The sequence below is a fragment of the Desmodus rotundus genome, chromosome 2 (assembly GCF_022682495.2).
Source record: "Desmodus rotundus isolate HL8 chromosome 2, HLdesRot8A.1, whole genome shotgun sequence".
In the NCBI taxonomy this organism is placed as follows: domain Eukaryota; kingdom Metazoa; phylum Chordata; class Mammalia; order Chiroptera; family Phyllostomidae; genus Desmodus; species Desmodus rotundus.
Window position 1 is genome coordinate 99101901 of NC_071388.1, and position 19956 is coordinate 99121856.

The 19956-nt window shown below is 37.8% G+C and overlaps 1 protein-coding gene across 1 annotated transcript in view; it reads left to right on the plus strand.

Annotated features, from left to right (window-relative positions):
* The first annotated feature begins 3826 nt into the window (after positions 1–3826).
* Positions 3827–19956, plus strand: part of SLC15A2 (solute carrier family 15 member 2) — a 35254-nt gene continuing 19124 nt past the window's right edge. The window contains exons 1-7 of the mRNA XM_024578022.4: positions 3827–4169; positions 6028–6115; positions 6712–6853; positions 11721–11813; positions 12939–13038; positions 15063–15153; positions 15421–15498. Of these exons, the coding sequence (XP_024433790.2) occupies positions 4065–4169; positions 6028–6115; positions 6712–6853; positions 11721–11813; positions 12939–13038; positions 15063–15153; positions 15421–15498 (697 nt within the window). The 5' untranslated portion in view covers positions 3827–4064. The remainder of the gene's footprint in view (positions 4170–6027; positions 6116–6711; positions 6854–11720; positions 11814–12938; positions 13039–15062; positions 15154–15420; positions 15499–19956) is intronic.

Consider the following 19956-nt stretch of genomic DNA (forward strand, 5'->3'; position numbering starts at 1 on the left):
GCCCACATGGTCCTAGAACATATGCAAACCCACCCACTCTAGGAACCAACACCAGGAAAACAGGTAGAGGGTCACCAGTCACCACCAGTCACCTAGGGAAGTGGGTGAAGTGACGAAGTGGCGCAAGTGCCGAGTAAGCCTCCAGCAGCCAGGCAGCAGCATTGTCCCCTCTCCGACCTCTCCCGCACATACAGAGCCACAAAGCAGTGAAGAGGGTTGCCCCACCCTGGTGAATACCTAAGGCTCTGCTCCATACTATTTAACAGGTACACTAAGACAGGAAGTCAAAGCAGCTCTGCCTAATGCACAGAAACAAACACAGGCTGACAAAATGAGGAAACAAAGAAAAATGGCCCAAATGAAAGAACAAAACAAAACCCCAGAAAAAGAACTAAACAAAACAGAGATAGCGACCCTATCAGATGCAGAGTTCAAAATACTGTTGAAAGGATGCTCAGAGAACTCATTGAGTAGGACAAAAGCATAGGGGAGGAATGAAGGCTACACTAAGTGAAATAAAACTCCACAGGAAACCCAACAGTGAAGGGAAGGAAGCTGGGGTTCAAATCAATGATTTGGAACATAAGAAAGAAAACAGTCAACCAGAACAGAATAAAGAAGCAAGAGTTAAAAAAAAGAGAATAAGAAGACTCTGGGATAACTCCAAAAGGGCCAACATATGAATCATAGGGATGCCAGAAGGAGAAGAGGAAGAGCAAGAAATTGAAAACTTATTTGAAAAAATAATGAGAGAAAACTTCCCTAATTTGGTGAAAGAAATAGATATACAAATGCAGGAAGCAGAGAGTCCCAAGCAAGTTGGACTCAAAGAGGACCACACTAAGACACATAATTAAAATGCCAAAGGTTAAAGGTAAAGAGAGAATCTTAAAAGCAGCGAGGGAAAAGGAGACAGTTATATACAAAGAAGTGCCCCTAAGACTGTCAGCTGATTTCTTAAAAGAAACCTTGCAGGCAAGAAGGGGCTGGAAAGAAGTATTCAAGGTCATGAAAGGCAAGAAGCTACATCCAAGATTACTCTGTGCAGCAAAGCTCTCATTTAGAATGGAAGAGCAGATAAAGTGCTTCTCAGATAAGGTAAAGTTAAAGGAGTTCATCATTACCAAACCATTATTATATAAAATGTTAAAGGGACTTATCTAAGAAATATAAGAAGATCAAGAACTATGAATAATAAAATGACAACAAACTCACAAACATCAATGACTGAACCTAAAAAACAAAAACAAAAACTAAGCAAACAAGTAGAACAGGAACAGAAACAGAGAAATGTAGATCACATGGATTGTTTTCAGTGGGGTTGGGGAGGAGAAGAATGGAGGGGAATGGCACAGGGAATAAGAAGTATAATTGGCAGGCATAAAATAGATGGGGAAAGTTTAAGAATAGTACAGGAAAATGGAGAAGCCGAAGATCTTATATGTACAACCCATGGACATGAACTAAGGGTGGGGGATGCCGGAGGGTTGGGGGATGCAGGGCAGAAGGGCGATACAGGGGAGAAAAAAATTGAGAAAACTAATACCACAATCAATAAAATATACTTTATAAAAGTAAAAGAAAACTAATGTCAATACTCTAAAGTTTGGTAGTTTGGGTACCTGTAAGCACAAATAAATTGGTGCATTGCATACAAATGCAATTTCATCTGCTCTGCTAGATCAAATGCTATTCTAGAGATGCAAGACTAGAGCAGGAGGAGCCATTGACATAATTAAATCTTCAAGGCAGCTGTGTCTCTAGTGATTGACTAGTAATTTCACTTGTTTTGCTCCCAGAAAGAATAACTACAGCTTAATTATTAATGCCACAGTCAAAAATTAATCTGGATTCATGTAAAGGTTGTGGGCTGGAGGATGAGTGTAAAAGAAGCTGGGAAGACATGGTCAAAGTCTGAGGTAGTTTGTGGAAGAAAGGTCAGGCTTTTCCTGGTTTTGTCAATAAATTACTCAAAAGGGTAATGTAAAATTTTGCAAGCTGTAAGTCATAGATTGTCTCTCATGGTCTCAGTTACATAATTCACCCTCCTGTTTCCTGAGCTCCTTGTTGGTTTCCTCATTTTTCTTACAGTTCTCTGACCATTCTTTTTCTTTCTCTTTTGACTGACAACTACAAGGGCATCCTACTCTTAGCAAAAATAATACTGTATAAAATTCATCTATTAATCATAGTGCCCATTCTTGTTCCTCTCTGATAAGGACTAAATATATTCTGGAGTATTTGGGAGTCCATCCAATTTAAAAAATAAGGAAAATGATATTTGCAATAGTACCTAGAAAGTAACTGGTTTATAATTTTTGCTCAAATTAAATTTTATTTATTAATGAAATAATGGATTCATCTTGAAGTAATGAAAACACTGGGAGTGAATTTAGCAAAGAAGAAGAACGACTCCCAAATGTACATCACTAACACTTTTCTCTCATTTCCTTTAGCCCCATGTCTTTAACTGCTTTTAGAATATTTCTATTTGAATTTTACTATGTTGAAAACCAAAAATCAATATCTTTTATTGTTTTCAATTTTTTAAATTGATTGATCTAAGAGAGAGAGGGAAAGAAACATCAATGTGAGGCAAACATTGACCAGTTGCCTCCCATACACATCCCAACCAGGGATGAACCCACAACCTAGGCATGTGCCCTGACTGGGAATTGAACCAACATTTCAGTTCATGGAACAGCAGTCTAACCAACTGAGCCATGCAGCCAGGGCTCTACATCTTTGTCAACTCTCCAAATTCAATTTTGTGTTGACTTTTCCTCGCCAATGCATTTCAGTTTACTAATACCAACCTTTATCCGTCATGGTGAAATTCCAGTTCTGCCACATACTGGCTACATGACTTTGGACAAATTACTTAACCTCCTGGGACATTCATTCCTATAAAATGAGCATAGTAATAAGAATTAGAATAGATAGATACATAATATATACAGGGTTGGGCAAAAGTTGGCTTACAGTTGTGGGTACAGTTGTGAGAAAGTTTATTTTTGTATAATTATTGTATTATATTTTTATGTATTTGTTTGTTTTATTGCTGTTCAATTACAGTTGTCCCGCTTTTTTCCCCATTTCTCTCCCCCATCCCATCCCCCCCAAGTTCCACAGTCAGTCCCACCCCCCAACTGTCCATGTCCATGAGTCCTCTATTCCTGTTCCTTGGCTTGCCTCTGCCCCTTATTTCCCCCATTATCCCCCTCCCTCCTCCTTTCTGCCTTTTGATCCAGCAATTCCACTGCTGGGATTATACCCTAACAATCCTGAATCACCAATTCACAATAACCTACGCACCGTAATATTCATGGCAGCATTATTTACAATAGCCAAGTACTGGAAACAGCCTAAGTACCCATCAGTAAATAAGTGGATCAAAAACTGTGGTACATTTACACAATGGAATACTACGCAGCAGAAATAAGGAACTCCTACCCTTTGCGACAGCATGGATGGAACTGGAGAACATTATACTAAGTGAAATGAGCCAGGTGGTGAAAGACAATTACCATATGATCTCACCTATATGTGTAACCTGATCAACAAAACAAATGAGCAAAATAGAACCAGAGACTTGGAAATAAGGAACAAATTGACAGTAATTATTGTATTATTTTTCATAGGAACAACTATAAACCAACTTTTGCTCCACCCTGTATGTTCTGTAAATGGCAGCTATTGTTATCCTCAAATCACTGTTTAAATCCATGCTTGGGGAATTGTATTCTTAACTATTTTGCATTCTTTTGCAATTCTCCGGTGTTGCTTTCCCATCTTGTAATGTTTTGCTCTCACTTTTCCAGCTTTAGCTTTCATATAACTGTTGTTTGAACAAACTGGTCTCTGAGAGACAACCCTTTATTTTCCTATAGATTTGTGTTTTGCTCTGGGTCAGGCAGTTACTGAAGCCAACACCCACAGGGTTAAACCTAGTTGCTGAAGCCACCCCCACCTCCCAGTGCCCCTTTTCCCAGTAGGCTGGCAGCTGTCCCGAGTGCTTACTGAAGACAAATGCTTGAAGAGAGAGAGAGAGTAAGAAGCCAGCTATGAATCCCTTCCAGAAAAATGAGTCCAAGGAAACTTTTTTTTCACCTGTCTTCACTGAAGAGGTACCACCTCGTCCTCCCAGACTTCCAAAGAAGCCACCTCCGGTAAGTCCCCAGGTTCATTTACATCTCTAACAGGGACAGAAAGTGCAAACTTTTGGTTCTCTTCCTTGGCCTCTTGGAGCTTCAGGCTGAACTGCATTAGGGTGTTACAACTATTCATTCTTGGAGTTAGAATTAACGTGAAAACCAAATCTAAACCGAGGTTTCCTATACGTAGGAGAGGAAACAGCAGGAAGAGGTAGTCAAAGTTTTTTCAGCTGAGATTCAGGACTTTGCTGTGTTTCATTGTATGTATGTTCTGAATTTATCTGGGGCAAAGGGGGAAGAAAGTAATTTGAAAGTCCAGGGAAACTTGGCAAGCACTCCTGTCTGGAGAACTGTGTGTGATTGTTCTTTCTTTACCAGTATAAAAACTCAACCTTTAGTTCCTCCTGTGGGCAGAGTCTCAGGCTGGACATCAGACAAGTTTTAGAATAATAGATCCAGTCTCTGTTACTGCGTGTTCCAGCTTACAGTGGGAAACAGAATAGAGAAACAAAGAAGAAATAATATTTTGCATTATATACTTGTTTAAATACTTCCAAATTCATTATCTTGTGGAATCCTCACATCAAAATCCTGTAGTAGAGAGGATACAGTAATACAGCCAATATTTACTGAGTTCTTAATAGGGCCAAGAGGCAGTGTTATTCTCATTTCTTTGGAATAACAGAATTGAGGCATGAAGACAGGTATAGTGACATGGCCAGGGTCAGTATGTTAAGCCAGCCAGTGACAATGTTACATAGCAAGTGAAGTGTGTTAACAAAACCTCAGCTTGCGTAATTCTCTAATTGTGAGCAGGGAAGGTAAGAAGCTGATTCATTGTGTCTTTCAAGCAAATTACTGTCATACATTAACATATATTAATATTTAGGAGAGTTGCTTATATCTATCCATATGGGTAAAAGAATGAAAAAATTAATTTGCTGCTTTATCAATTTATTTATTTTGTTATAGGTCTTCTGGTCCCATACAATTTAAAACTGCTTACAAAGATGCATACATTTCTTATGAAATACGAGGCAATACAAATCTCCTAACATTTGACTTTCCCAAGGACAGATATCTTTATCCCCCTCCTCCCCTTCAAGTTTGTTGGGCTGTCATAATGTGTAGGGATTTCAAATAAAAGATAACATTCCTTATATTCTGACTGACACAGTGCATGAAATAGCATAGTCCTTTTAAAATCCATAAGATTACAAAAATATTATCAAGTCTCTTCCATAGGATGAATGGACATTTAATTTTACAAGATTGAAGAACTCTCTGCATAAAGTCAAGGTGATCAATCAGCTTACCTCTCGCTATCTTTACCTTGCTGGGCTCTGAGCCTGTCTCCAGCAGCGTCTGGGTGGGAAGGCATCACATTGCCAGGATTCCTCCCAGAGTGGCAAAAAGGGCAGGTGGGGACAAGGAGGTTAGTTTGTACAGTGCAGCCAAGCAGGTTACTGACATCTAAATGTAACTGCTTGGATATCAAGTGCTCTATATATAGGCCACCTCCTGTTCTGTATCTAGAAATAAGTAATGACTAATCTGCCCAGAGCCTCAGGCTTTTCAGTCAGTAGTTGTGGGAAGATAGCAGGTCCTGTGTCTGGGATCAAGGAATGTCTGAGCAGTTCCATGTTAAATGAATGAGGAACAAATCACATTCAGGATAGCTTCTATGGCTCCTATAGCAGCAATGCGAGCACTTTTAGTAGATAATAGCTGTTTCATGAATAGGCACCATTGCTTCACATTCCCTATCATGCTGACTTCAACTAGATGAATTTTTCTGCTGTGGAACAATATAGTGGTTTAAATGGGGGGTGAGGAAGCTTATGCTTGAACCATTGTCTCTTCTGCTTCATAGAAAATCTGTGGCTCCAACTATCCACTGAGCATTGTCTTCATTGTGGTGAATGAATTCTGTGAGCGCTTTTCCTATTATGGAATGAAAGGTAAGTATGTATTTCAAAGTCTCATTCTTCTTCACTCACCCTCACCCCATGTTTGTAATGTCTGGTCTTCTTGTATACATTTATTTCCTTTAACCACTCTTCCTGTCTTCATCCAAATTGGTTCTTTCCTTTGGCCAGGACTTACAATAAATGCCTCAAGGGATTTCCCCTAGTAACTGATACAGGGCAAGAATAGAAAGGCCTCATAGAAACAGTCTCTGAAAATATAAGCTGGAAAATGCTCACCATCTGAGTTCCATCTTCATACCTGTTCCTCAGTTCTGTGAACTGTACTGTTACTGAGAAAGAGAAGGAAAGGATATTAGAAGCACCACATCATCTTTATGGTTGGCTTAAATGATGCTATGTGTGTACATAGACTGAAGGGAAGAATATTGCATTTGTACACTAAGCATCACCCCATCACAGCTCCCATGGGCCCTGCTTCTAGTGCCTGGCAGTCAGTCCTCAGTCACTTCACTGAAAGGAATGTTGAAGGTCAAGATCACCTTCAAAGACCAGAGATCAAATGTACTTCTCTTCCGTAAGTCAATTTAATGCATCTATCTTATTTTGCCTCCCTTTTTTCACCTCAGCTGTGCTGACCCTGTATTTCCTGTATTTCCTGCACTGGAACGAAGATACTTCCACATCTGTATACCATGCCTTCAGCAGCCTCTGTTATTTCACTCCCATCCTGGGAGCAGCCATTGCTGACTCATGGTTGGGAAAATTCAAGTAAGGAAGATGGAAGATCACATCCCCAGGAGCTTCACAGATTAATTGTGCAGAGGTTACCGCTTAGAGCCTCTTCTTCCAAACCAGAGTATACTATGTGTCCATGACAAATAGAATCTCTCTAAGACAGACATTATTAGTTTTTCCAATATTTTTATATCCTTTTCAATCAGGAGTTATTTGTTCTTTCTTAAATCTAATTTTAATCTTCTATCCTGTAGTTTAAGACCAGTTTATATTCTTATCTCAGGGGAAATAAACATTGCTACCCACCAGAAAATTTATAATTTATAATTTTAGAGGCCTCAGTGTAGCTATTTGATATACTCTGCATCTCCTCTCCATATTGAATCATCTCAACTCCTTTGGTATCTTCCTATGAGTCCCTCTTTTCAGTTCTATAACCAACTTTTTTTTTCTCCTCTAACCTCTTCCTGTAATTTCCTTCTTAAGAATATAAATATTTTTATGAGTTAGACTAATGGTCTATTCAGTTGAGTATCTTTTAGGTCCCTGAAAGTAGCACCAAGAGACATAGTTGTTCCCCTATAACATTATCCTCATAGGCTAGAGATGGATGTCAGATATCCATCACCCAGTTATTTTCTATGGACTTGTCACCTATGGGTTTATTTAAATTAGCATTTCTCAAAGTACATTCTGTTGAAAACCAGTTATATAGGATATAATGAGTGTTGTATAGGAAAATAAAATATCATGGTGAAATAAGTTTGGAAAATGCTAGGCTGAATGAAGCTTAAAATGTTTCTTTACTGTTACAGCCTTCAACATGCTAATACGCACTGTAAAATCTCAAAGAGAAGGTTATGTCACTTAGAGTTTCCCAAACTTGTTTGATCATAGAATATTTTTTCCGGATATCTAGTGGACCTACTGTTTCAAGGAATCCTCATTAGTAAACACTGTTTTATATCTCATTGTTCTAAAGTGTTTAATCAGCACCTTATATATAGCTGCAACCTATATATAAAGTACTAAACACAGTTTTCTGACTTGAGAGAGGAATGGTAAGTAGGTGGCTGAGATCCATGTTTGCTCCTTATGTGGTATTAGTTTCCAGGTCTGTTCAAATAGGGGGCTGGTAGTATGTGCAGAATGAAAAGAATAAGCTGTGGTCTGTATTCAGTCATAGAATAAAAGACTCACATACACAACTAGTCCTGTACTTTTATCTATTTTTTAAATGACTTCCTTTAAAATTAAAGGAGTACAGTTCTGGGATTTGGTGAACAATAGCTTCCTATTTCCGAGGAAATATAACAACCTCCACTTATGCCCTCAGTCTCAATCCTTTTTTAGGTGTTATTTTTAAAAATTATTTTTATTATATAAAGTACAAAACTCCAAAGGTCTTAATACAAAGTGTACAGCTTGATGAATTTTTACATGTGTATCACCATTACCTACATTATTCTCCCCAGGCTTTTTGTACCCTCAATATTCCCCTCCCTTGCCTTCAAATTCTCCCTTAGAAGCAGGTGTAAATCTCTGTACCTAGAAGCATGTGCAAATCTCTGATACCTTTAAACAAACAGAACTATTGTTAACCTTCCTTTCAAACTGTCTTCTTTTTCTTATTACCATTATCTCCAAATTTTAAAAAGAATCATCTATAGTTGTTGCCTTCCTTTCTCACTGTTCATTATCACCCCTTAGGGCAGAGTAATATAATGTAATGCAGTAGAATCCAATTCAATTTAATTTAATCTGATAAAATTTAATTGAGTAAATGTTTATCAAACATCTATTTGTTCAAAAAAGTAGGGGGGATAAAGAGATGGATGAGGCACAAATACCTGCTTCATATCGTTCATATGCAACTGCCTTTAATGCAGAGCAGCAGATCGTGGTAAGTACAATAAAATATAACATCAATCATCTCCTCAGCCTGTTGAAAGTCTTCTAAGATCATTGACAGTGATCTTTTTGTTAACAAATTCCAGTGGTCTTTTCGAGATTCTTATCCAATTTGAACTTGTTTTAACATTTTAGTCTGTTTATCACTCCTATATTCTTGAAAATTCTTGGGCTTCTCTAACACTGCATTTTCTGATTTTCTGCCTCATACTCTTTTTGGATTCTTCCTTATTGGCTTCTCTTTTTTTCCTTTTGTTTACTTAACTCTTTCCTGAATGTGGGCATTTCCCCAGGATGTATCATTTACTCTTCTCTTTCTTCACATTCTCTTTTAGCAAATCCTGTGGTGTCAATACTAGCTATAGGCAGATAGCTCCTCAAACTCTGTAAGCTTAACCTCTCACTCAATGTGCATTATAACTGCATATTGCCATTCATCTCCGGGATGCCCTACCTTACTCCACCTCCCAAACCAATACCGCCCACGTTCAGTTACCAAATTCTCCCAATTCAGTTTGTGTAATATTTCTCACATGTGTCACTCTTCACAGTGAATCTCATGGCCATTTATTGCCGCTGCTTGAGTTTTGGTCTTCATTACCTCCAATTGGCCTCTTCAGAAGGACACCTAAAATGTTGTCACTACTTCCCAGAACTTTTGCTTAGAATTGAGCCTATACACTACTGCCAAATTAATCTTCGTTCACATTACTAAAATCTCTGTTCTTTTAGGAGATTACTCCTAAAAGAAATCTCCGTTCACATTACTAGTCTGCTCAAAATTTTCTGATGACTAACCCATTTCTACTAATCTCAACCCAACTGACATTTCTGCTCTTACTGTCATATTCCCTTTCAAGACTGTTTTCTAGAGAAAAGTGAATACTACTATTTCCCTAATAATAGTCACTGCATACCTTTTCTATCTCGGTTTGCTCTGTTTCTACTTTGTGGAATCTCCTTCCTGCCCATCCTCCCTTTTCCAGATCCTTTAAGGATTAGTTCAAATGCGTCCTATGTTATGGATTATTCTCTACTACTCACCTTTCACTACTAGTCAGAAGTAATCTAATCTTCTCTGAACTTATGTTTTACCCTCATGTAGCATTTACTAAATTCTATCTTATTTGTGTATGTCTAATATTTTCTTCTAAACAGAGAATAAAGTCTCATTTATATTTTTATCCCCAGAATCTAGAAGAGTGCTTGATAAGTGTTTCAGTTAATAAATTTGTTCACCCTCAGATACTCAAAAGCAGTCATAAGACTGATGGCTGTGGACAGGCAAGAAGGTGGCTTTCATCCCTACTGTTGGTTTTTATACCCTGTGACTCATGCCTATCAGGGGGACTTGATGGTGTTGGCAGTCACTTACAACTGCTCTCTTAAATGTTTTTATTACCAAATATGCTTTTGGATGTCCTGTCTACACTTCTGCTTTCTCTTTCCTCTAGTGGGTTGAGAGCATTTTCTCCTCCCTCCTATCTTCTTGGTCTGGTCAGAGGCAACTGGGTCTCTTCACACTGGGTCTCTTCCTTTGTGATCACTGCACATACTCCTCAGTTCCTAAGCTCTAATTAAAATTAGTTCTGGTGGTGACATAAAATTTAAAATTTCTTCCTCTTTACTTTTCTATTTCCATGTTAACTTGGTCATGATAACACTAAAGGAACACTAGACCATGAATTAGAATGTTAGAAGTTCTGGACCTAGCCCCAGTACTAAGTGGAATGTCACTTTAGGACTGCCAAAGCTTTGATCTCTCTGATTTGATTTTCCTCATTTGCAAATGGCAGCTAGGTCAAGTCTGTCTAAAACATTCTGTGTTATATGGTTGGAATTATAATGATCCCAATGATCTCATTTCCAATGTGGAATTTCCAAGTCTTTCTTGACTTCTTTTTCCTTCTGTTAGTTTCCTGCTATTAGCCTCCTTTTATATTCTTCATATCCTGAATCTTTCACCTAGAAAGATGCCTATTTTCCTTCTAGGCCATATACACTTCTCTCATTCATTTGGTTCAATAATGTAATATTGCTCTGATCTCCCTACGCAGACTCGATTACTCCAGCTCACACTCTTTTTGGTTTTTCTCTCTGATGATCTAACATAGGTCATCTCTTTTAGATTTATGACAGCTGGCCTTTTTCCGGTCCCTTTTCATTCCTATTCTTTCTATTTATTCTTTTTATTCCAACAAAGAGATCTTTTCTCTAGAAGATCTTACCTACAAAACGTTTTACAAAACCCTGTCCCTTCCTTTTGATTTTAATTAGCCCTTCTGATATTAATTAGTCATCCAATTTTTTATCCTCTACTTGCCATTATAAATCTCCTAAGATGCCTTCCCTGGAGAGCCAACCTAGGAAGATCAGACATTCAGAATGAGAAATCCACACCTAAATTTCTGGTATTTTCAGGCTTTCTCTCTGATACCTTCATTTTATTCATTATATTTCACATTAGCATGTAATACTTTAAAATTACAGATATAAACTATAGAATTTCCAAGTTTCCTTCTAGTACTAACATTCTACTTTTACATAAAGAGAATACTAGTGTGGTGATATACATAAGGAGTATATTGTATATGTGACCGTATGCTTTATTTCAGTATATCCATTTCTATGTATGTTCCCAGTGGAATTCCTCACTCTTCTATTTTCTATTTGCCACTTAGATTTCTTGGAAAAACAACACAACAGGAAGTCCCTACCAGCCATGTGATCTTTATCACTGGAAAGTCTTTTCAAAGTCTCTGGCTCCTTTCTTACTGTTGGTTAACCTCTCACATTCAGGGCAAAGAGTTCCTCTCTCTTTTTCTGTTTATTTCATTCCCCATTATTATTTCTATCTGCATTTCCTAGGTAATTTGTCCTTCCTCCCACCTTATTTATCCTGGCACTGAAAATACGATGAACTCTGAGTCTATGTTACTCAGGTCTCTGAATGCTGTTTCCAGGCTGATTGATTTAACTCTCTCAACAGGACAATTATCTCTCTATCCTTGGTGTATGTGCTTGGCCATGTGATCAAGTCCTTGGGCGCCTTACCAATTCTAGGGGGACACACAGTACACACGTGAGTAAAATCATGGAATAAACGGAACCATTTTCTTCCATTAGGTAAATGCCTCATGTATTCATCACAGATTATTTTCTATTTTCTTATCAAAGATGTCTCTTTACTTTACAACCTACTGTTGTTTTCTTACCAAATTGGTTAAGAAAAAATTATTTACCAGTTGAACTCTTTCCTACTTTATCAGGGTTTATTGTTGTTTTGTTTTGTTTTTTTTTTAATATTCGAGGACTTGTAGAATGCCTACTTAGTATCCTCTTCAGAAAAACTCACCGTATGCTTGAAGAGAATCATTAAAACCTTTATGCCCTGCATACTCCCTCACTATTCACCCATCCATGCACCTGTACGTTGCCAGGGTCAAAAAATGTCTGTAATATTTCTTTATAATTAATTATAGAAGTCATATTCAAAGCTTGGATATTTTCCATTTATTTGTAGTTCCATATATTCTAGCTGCTGTGTTCATTTTTACTTAAGTTATTCATGTTTATGGGACAAGAAGCATTTGATAGGTTTTTATGTCTGTTAGTTCAGTCAGTAAAGATGATTACATTTGTTCAAGAAACAGGTCATATGTATTCATGTTTATAATGTGCCTATACATGTATTTATCCATTAAGTTAAGAATTTTGTTTGAAATTTAATGAATATTAGATACCTCCTTATTGCTGTCCCATTAAAAATCGTGACACTGTTCCTACTAATTATGATGAATTTTAACATTGTGTTGTGTGCTTAGTAATAGTATATGGGATAAAGGTTCATAGGATCTTTCTATTGAAGTGTCTCTTTGACTAAGACAAGACAGAGAACCAGAGTTTTAATTTTGAAGTTGCTACAGTATGTGCTCTTATCTATTGTACACAAGGGGTACATGAAAATGTCAGGGACAAAACCCTCCCATGCAATAAATACTTTCTGGTGGAGGCTCAAGGGTCATAAAGCTCTTAAGTGTCCCCAAATCTATCCTAGGAGTAAAAGCAGATGGAAAGTGCCCACAGGTTAGAAATGTAAAGGGGATCTTTGCCCTTGTATACTTTTCTCCCTCATGTAGCTCTACATTCAGTTTCTACAGATGTGTTTAATATCAATATGGTTAGTGTCCTCACCTCTCCATTTCAGAGCCCTATCCTTGGTCGGCCTGAGTCTAATAGCTTTGGGGACAGGAGGTATCAAACCCTGCGTGGCAGCTTTTGGTGGAGACCAGTTTGAAAAAAACCATGTAAGAGTCCTTTTAATCCTATATTTTCAAGAATGTAGAGCAGACATTAAAAGAGGTATCTGGCAGGTAGCCATTTGCCAAGATTGAAGTAATTGACTGGTGAGATGATACCTGAGGAGTTATGTTTCATTTTGGGTACTGGGCATTAATCGAGAGAAAAAGTGAAAATGGTCAAAGCAAAGTGACCAGCGTGGCAGATGGACTAAGAGACACATCTTATGAAGAGGTTCAGGGAAAAGGAGATATTTAGCCTGGATAAGACAAGAATTAAAAAGAATATATTAGCTCTCTATACATTATGGACAAATGTCAGTAATTAAGCCTGAGACCAAAGTGATAGGAAGCTAGCTTTTTGCTTGATGGAAGGAAAATCTTCAAATAGTCAGAGTTTGAAGTAGTGAGTTCACTCTCACTTGAACTATTTAAGAAGAAATGTGGTATGCACTTTGGGAATGAGAGGGGATGAGTAGTGTAGAGATGATTTAAGCATCTCTAGCTTTGAGATTCTATGAAAGGGCAAAACGACCAAACAGAATGAGTTTCTATAGATAAACTTTTCTAGATCAGCAATTTTCAACTGGTGTGCTGCAAGAATCTTTAAAACATGCATTACCTGACTATTTAGCTAGACACGTGGACCTCTTTTCCCTTAGGTTGTCAAATTAAAAAAGAAATTACAACAGGCAACACAACAATACCCATCTGGTGTGACTGAATCAAAATTAGACCTATTTTTGTTAGATCAGCAAAAAATATATTGTTTGATGTGCCACATAATTTTAGTAATTAGTTTATGTGTGCCATGAGATGAAAAGGTTGAAAATTTCTGGGCTAGATGATTATTCTCTCTTTTTCTAAATACTTTTCATTGTCAATGGGGGGGAACAGTATGAATAAAGTAAAAATGGTCCTGTATGAGGAAGCAGTGAGAAATAGGCAAGGGAAATAGTCTATTCTTAGATCAGCCAAAATTTCTGGCTTCCTTTCTTTTGCTCTGTTTTCTTTTTGGTCTGTCTTCATGTATCCATTCCCTCTTCTATAGATATTTATCATGCTTCCAGTTTTTTTCTCTCTGTTCTCTCTTAGTGTCTTATCTCCCTGTGGTCATAACTTAAATGGTCTCTTACCCTTTGGACCACTTTAGGAGTCATTTTAGATTCTTCATATGTCTTGGCATCCATAGATCATAATTGCTTACTGAGTTTGGAGAAATAACACAACTTTGGCAGGTGGGATTCTATGAACAATGAGCTATACAAATATGTAGATGAAATACAATTTAAATGGAGAGCAGAAGAGGAAGTGAAATACACTGTAAAATAGGAAGGACATTTTGCTGTGCCAGGAAAAGATCTGGGGTGCTAAAGTGAAGCACAGCAGTTCACAACAATTAGCAACTTTATTTGAAATTTGCTTCATTGGTAACTGCTCCACAAGGATATTTAATAATAGGACATACCCACCTCCAAGTTTCCATCAGCCCTTCCCATAAGCACTAAGTGAATTACCCTGCTTGATCAACAGTTTACTCCACTCTCCCATGTTCTAGTCCTATTTCTACCATGCATTCCACAAAATCTATTATTTAAACCAGTCAATCAATCACTTAATTTGGTCAATAAGTATCTATTTAGTCTGTAATATATGCAGGTGCTATGCTAGATAGTGGGGATTACATAAATGAGTAACACTTCACGATTTCTGTCCTAAAGGAGCTCACAACATACTGAAAAAAACATTTAATGCAAAAAAATTAATATAGGACACAGTGACAGTGTGCAGGGTGATCAGTTTTGGCCAGATAAAGGGGTAAAAGAATGTTAAAGATGCTTGTACTGGGATTTGAAAGATGGGTAAGTGGTTGTATGGGGTGAGCCAGGTCTCTTAAAATATCTAATACAGTATTCAGGTACCACGGAGGCAATATCTGAATCTCTGTGTGTGTGCTTCCAGCTGAATCTGAACACAGCATAGAGTGCAGCTAAGGGGCATATTGAACTGATGGTGTTTCCTGTTTGTTTCAGGAAGAGGAACGGACTAGATACTTCTCAGTCTTCTACCTCTCCATCAATGCAGGGAGCTTGATTTCTACATTTATTACACCCATGCTGAGAGGTTAGAATCTTCTCTGTGGGGCCCTATATAAAGCTTTACTCCTGCCTGCCAAAAATCTGTCCAAGACTTCCTGCTGTTCATTCCCCTCTTTTATAAGGGCTTGAAAACCTGAGAGAATTTCTTTCAATCTTGATTTGTCTGGCCCCAAAGGATTATGGATTAGGTGATGGGAGGAAAGAGGACGTCTCTGTCTGCAACCTCTAAACCTGAGCTTGCAGAATAGAACACCAAAGACTCAAGATTCAAGGTTTTTTGTTTTTTCTTTAGGAGATGTGCAGTGCTTTGGGGAAGACTGCTATGCACTGGCTTTTGGAGTTCCAGGATTGCTTATGGTGATAGCACTTGGTAAGTCCAGTGTGGCAGAGGAAACTAATAACTACTGATGCCTGCCTGCCAAATGTAAAACATCATGTAAGCACTTCACACAAACTATTTTACTCAATCCTCACGCTAACTCTCTTAGGCAGATGTTATTATAGGGGTTTTCCCTAAATATTGGAGATAAATTAACTGAAGTCAGAAACCTGTTTTAAAAAGTGCTCAAGGTTACACAACTGATAAGAAGATTCCTGGAGAGCTTTAAAAAAGACTGATCCCTGAGCTCGATGTAGGGCCAATTAAATCATTTTCTCTGTGGAATAGGGCCTGATCATCTATAATTTTTTAAAAATCTAGGTGATTCTAATTTGTAGTCAAGGCTGAGTTCCACTGTTCTACACTACAGTGTGTGTGGAAGAAAGGAAGATAATTAATCCTTTCTCTCAAACTAGCTTATTTCATCTGATAGTTATTCATCTGGTAATTGGAAGACATTCTTAATTCTTTGGGCTTTATAAAGTTGCTTCTACGTTTAGCTGTTTCTGCCCTACTCTGCAATGCTCCCAAGGAGTTTGCTTTAGAGCAAAGAGAATAAGGCAAGTCGGATAAGTAGGTGGGGACTCGGGCAACTTAGATCAAGTGGCATTCTCTCTACCACTGAGAACCCAGCAATGCAAAAGGAAAGGGGATGTGTGGACTGCTTAGTTTGTGCAGTCTAAGGGGAAACTTGGACTTGATTGTTTCTAATCATTGACCTGGAAACCTGTTCTCACTCTGAGCCTTTGGGTAACAACCCTCTGGATGAAGTCCAGTCCAAACACATAAAGAACTCAATAGAGGAAAAGAGCCCAGACTCAATGTTCAGTGTGATAATTTTCTACCAGGGGGTGGCTAAAAGTAATACTTAGATTCCAATTATAATTCCAAGGAAATTTATGTGTTATTCAGGAGAGCTGTGATAATACATTCCCTGCTTCCTTCTCCCTTCAAAGCCAACATTTTCCCAAATAGTTTCCTGGTTTTCCAGTGATTAGAACTATGTCTCCTTCTCTGGAATGTTGTACAATAATAATATTTACATATCAGAGTAATTATGAAGACCAAAACAGATGCTGCAAGTGAAATTTTTATAAATTATGAAAGGTTAAACAACTACTAGCTGTCATTATTATTCAGCTGCTTCACTTTTCTTGGTACTAAAAAACAACTCAATCCTTTGGGTTTTCATTGTAATTAAATTAATTAATTTTTTCATTCATTCATTCATTCAACAAACACTTGTTTAACATCTCTATTATGTGTCAGATTCTGTACTAGACACTGGTCACATTGGTGCATGAGAAAACTACAGTTCATGCTTTCAAAAAATTGTATAAAAATGGGACAACTGTAACTGAACAACAGTAAAAAAATTAATTAATAAAAAACCCTTATATAGCCCACCAGGAAGAGGGAGACAGAGAAAGTAAACAGGAATTTACAATATGGTATGATCAGTGTCACAACTGGGGAAGCATATAATAACACAGAAGAGGAATGTCTGAATAAGAATTTGAGGATCAAAAGAGGTTTGCCTAAAGAAATGATGTCTAAGGGTAGAATTGAAGAATTAACAGCAATTAATCAAAGAAGAGATTGTAAGTGAAACAGAAATAGGGCATGGTATCTGTAAGACAAAGAAGTGAAATATAGCATGACATATTCAAGGCCTTAAAAGAAGTCAGATTGCCTGGAGCATAAATGAGAAAAATAAAAAGAAATAGAAACCAGATAATGAAAGGCCCTTGAAGTAATTAAGGAATTAGAAGTTTAGCAGGAGGACAGTGGAGAGCTACAAAAAGATTTTGAACAAAGGAATGAGTGTTAGATTTTTATTTTGCAGTAGTGTCTCTGACCATAGTGTGTAGAAAGGGTGCGTAAAGAATACTATCTATCCTGATCACTGAAATTAACTTTTGTGCTCAAGCCAAGTGCCTCATGCAGCTCACCTTTTCCCAGCCCTGGTAGAACTGACAAAACTTGATTATGATTAGATTCGTGAAGTGAGGGAGAAGGCAAGTCAAAGTTCAATTAATGGTTCTGACTTGAGCAGCTGGGTCGATAGTGGGGTCATAAACTGAGATAATGAGGGAGAACAGGTTTGGGACAAGTCCGATGAATTTAATTTTGGACATGTTACATTTTAGGTATCTTGGCATATGTAATTAGAGTTATCAAGCAATTATTTGGAAGTACTGGTGTAGAGCTCAGAATAAATGTTTGGGCTGTAGATAAATATCTGGCACTATTAGTGTAAGGATAGTGATTAAGCCATAGAAATAGTGGAAATAACTAAGAGATAATAAGGCTAAGGTAAAAAGATGGTTAGGATAAAACCCCAAAGAGCACCAGCATTAAGAGATAGGCAAAGACTGCCCTGGATGGTGTGGCTCAGTGGATTGAGTGCTGGCCTGCAAACTGAAAGGCCACCAGTTTGATTCCCAGTCAGGGCACATGCCTGGGTTGCAGGCCAGGTCCCCAGTTGGGAGCATGCGAGAGGCAGCCAATCAATGTATCTCTTGCACATCGATGTTTCTCTCCCTTTCTTGCTCCCTTTTTTCCCCTTTCTCTAAAAATAAATAAAATCTTTAAAAAAAGAAAAAGATAGGCAAAGTGGAAAAGCCCACAAAATATCAAGAAGATTTCAAGAAGAAAGGAAATCATTCCATGACCAATATCACTGAGTAAGAAATTGAATTAAGGGTAAAAAGTGTCCATTAAATATAGCAACAAGAAGGTCATTGATTTGTTGATATCAGTTATAGTAGAATGGTGGAGATTCTGGGAAGTGAATAAGAGAGAAGAAAGGGATAACAGTAAGTATTTATAGCTAAAAGGTGACATGGAGTCAAGAGAGGATACCAAACATGCTGGACTATTATTGGGAACACTCCATTAAAGAGAGGTTTAAAATGCAGAAGATAGTGCAGTCAGCATGAAAGCACACGTGGCAGGATTACCTTTGTGCGGGAGGAGCATTACCTTCACCTAACTGGAGTGAGGAAGTTGAGGGAGTTTCCATTTTTTTCTATTTTCGTTGAGTAAGAGGAAATACCATCTATTACAGGGGTATGAGGAAAAAGGGGTTCTATAATAAATTTGACAAGCCCAATGACTGAAAGTAACCTCCCACAGCTATATGATCATAAATTCCTAACTGGCCAGGTCCTGGTGGGTACCATGCCTCAGGCATATTACTGCTTTAGTAAAAGGTTTATCTTTGCTTCCTCAAGCCTTGTCCATTGGTTTTGTGCATCCAGGTTAATACACCTTTGAAGTGCCTCTTTCCCAGACTCCTCAAATGTGTACCCACCCTCAAGGAAGTACATAATTTTGTCAACTGTCCTATAATCCAATCCCTGCCTTGCTTTTTCCCACCTTTCTGTAAGCTTCCTTTTCCCCCTCCCTAATTCCAAAAGCATAAAAGAAACTGCATAACTGTCATTCTTAAGAGCATTTGAATCATACTTCCTGGCATTGTCATCACTTTGGCTCAAATAAACTTATAAAATTCTCTACAGGTTTGGACATCTCTTATGTCAACAGGGAGAAGAGAAACTCAAGGTCCTTACTCATCTTTCTTTAGAAGTAGCTTTGAGATTTAAAGGTGACCTTTTTGAGTTTATCACCTGGCCTTCCTTTTGTCACTCCAATGTCACTATTGAAATCAGAATTCCTGAGATTTCCAGCCTATTTCTAGGATTATTCTATTTTTAGGAGCAGTTTATTTCCTGTCCAAAATCTTCATCTTGTCTGGATACCTCTTTCTTTGCTCACTTATCTCCCAGGATCAGCATTCTTTTCCTGAACTACTTTTTTCTATCAACAATTTGTACGTAAAGAGTGCCATTTGGAGGAGCACTGGGGAAACTGAGGATGAATAAAGAAAAGGTGGTAAAGGGAATTGACTGAGAAATGGAGAGATTAAAAAGTTAAGATCAGTAAAGGAAGGTGATTCAGGCAGTCTCATGTCCAAGGATATTGGAAAATGCTGCTGAGAAAGGCATCTTCCGTAAATGATCTGCTAGAGGGACATCTTGCTGGAACTGGAAAATCCCTTAAGGAGGAAAGTACATCTAGGAGGGTAACAAGATGGAGTCTTCCCATTGATTTTAGCTAAACTCAATAAATTTGAAAAAAAAATAGCACTTTATAATTATAAAAGCATTATCAGCTCATTGCTGATCATTTGGAAAGTAAAAGGAAAATAAGTAAATAAAATTTGCCTACAATTAGCTGGGGAGATGTGATTAAAGAATACAAATGTGAGTTAAGGGGAAGAGAATAAGCTCAAGATCATAATAACACAGAACAGAATTTTTGTAGGAATGATGAATAGTGGTTACAGCATAGCGTACCTAAAGGACAGTAATGAAACATAAGGTGGGAAACAGTAGGTTGAGGTGAACTCCTCTGTGGACAGAGACCAGGTCTTTTTTATCTTTA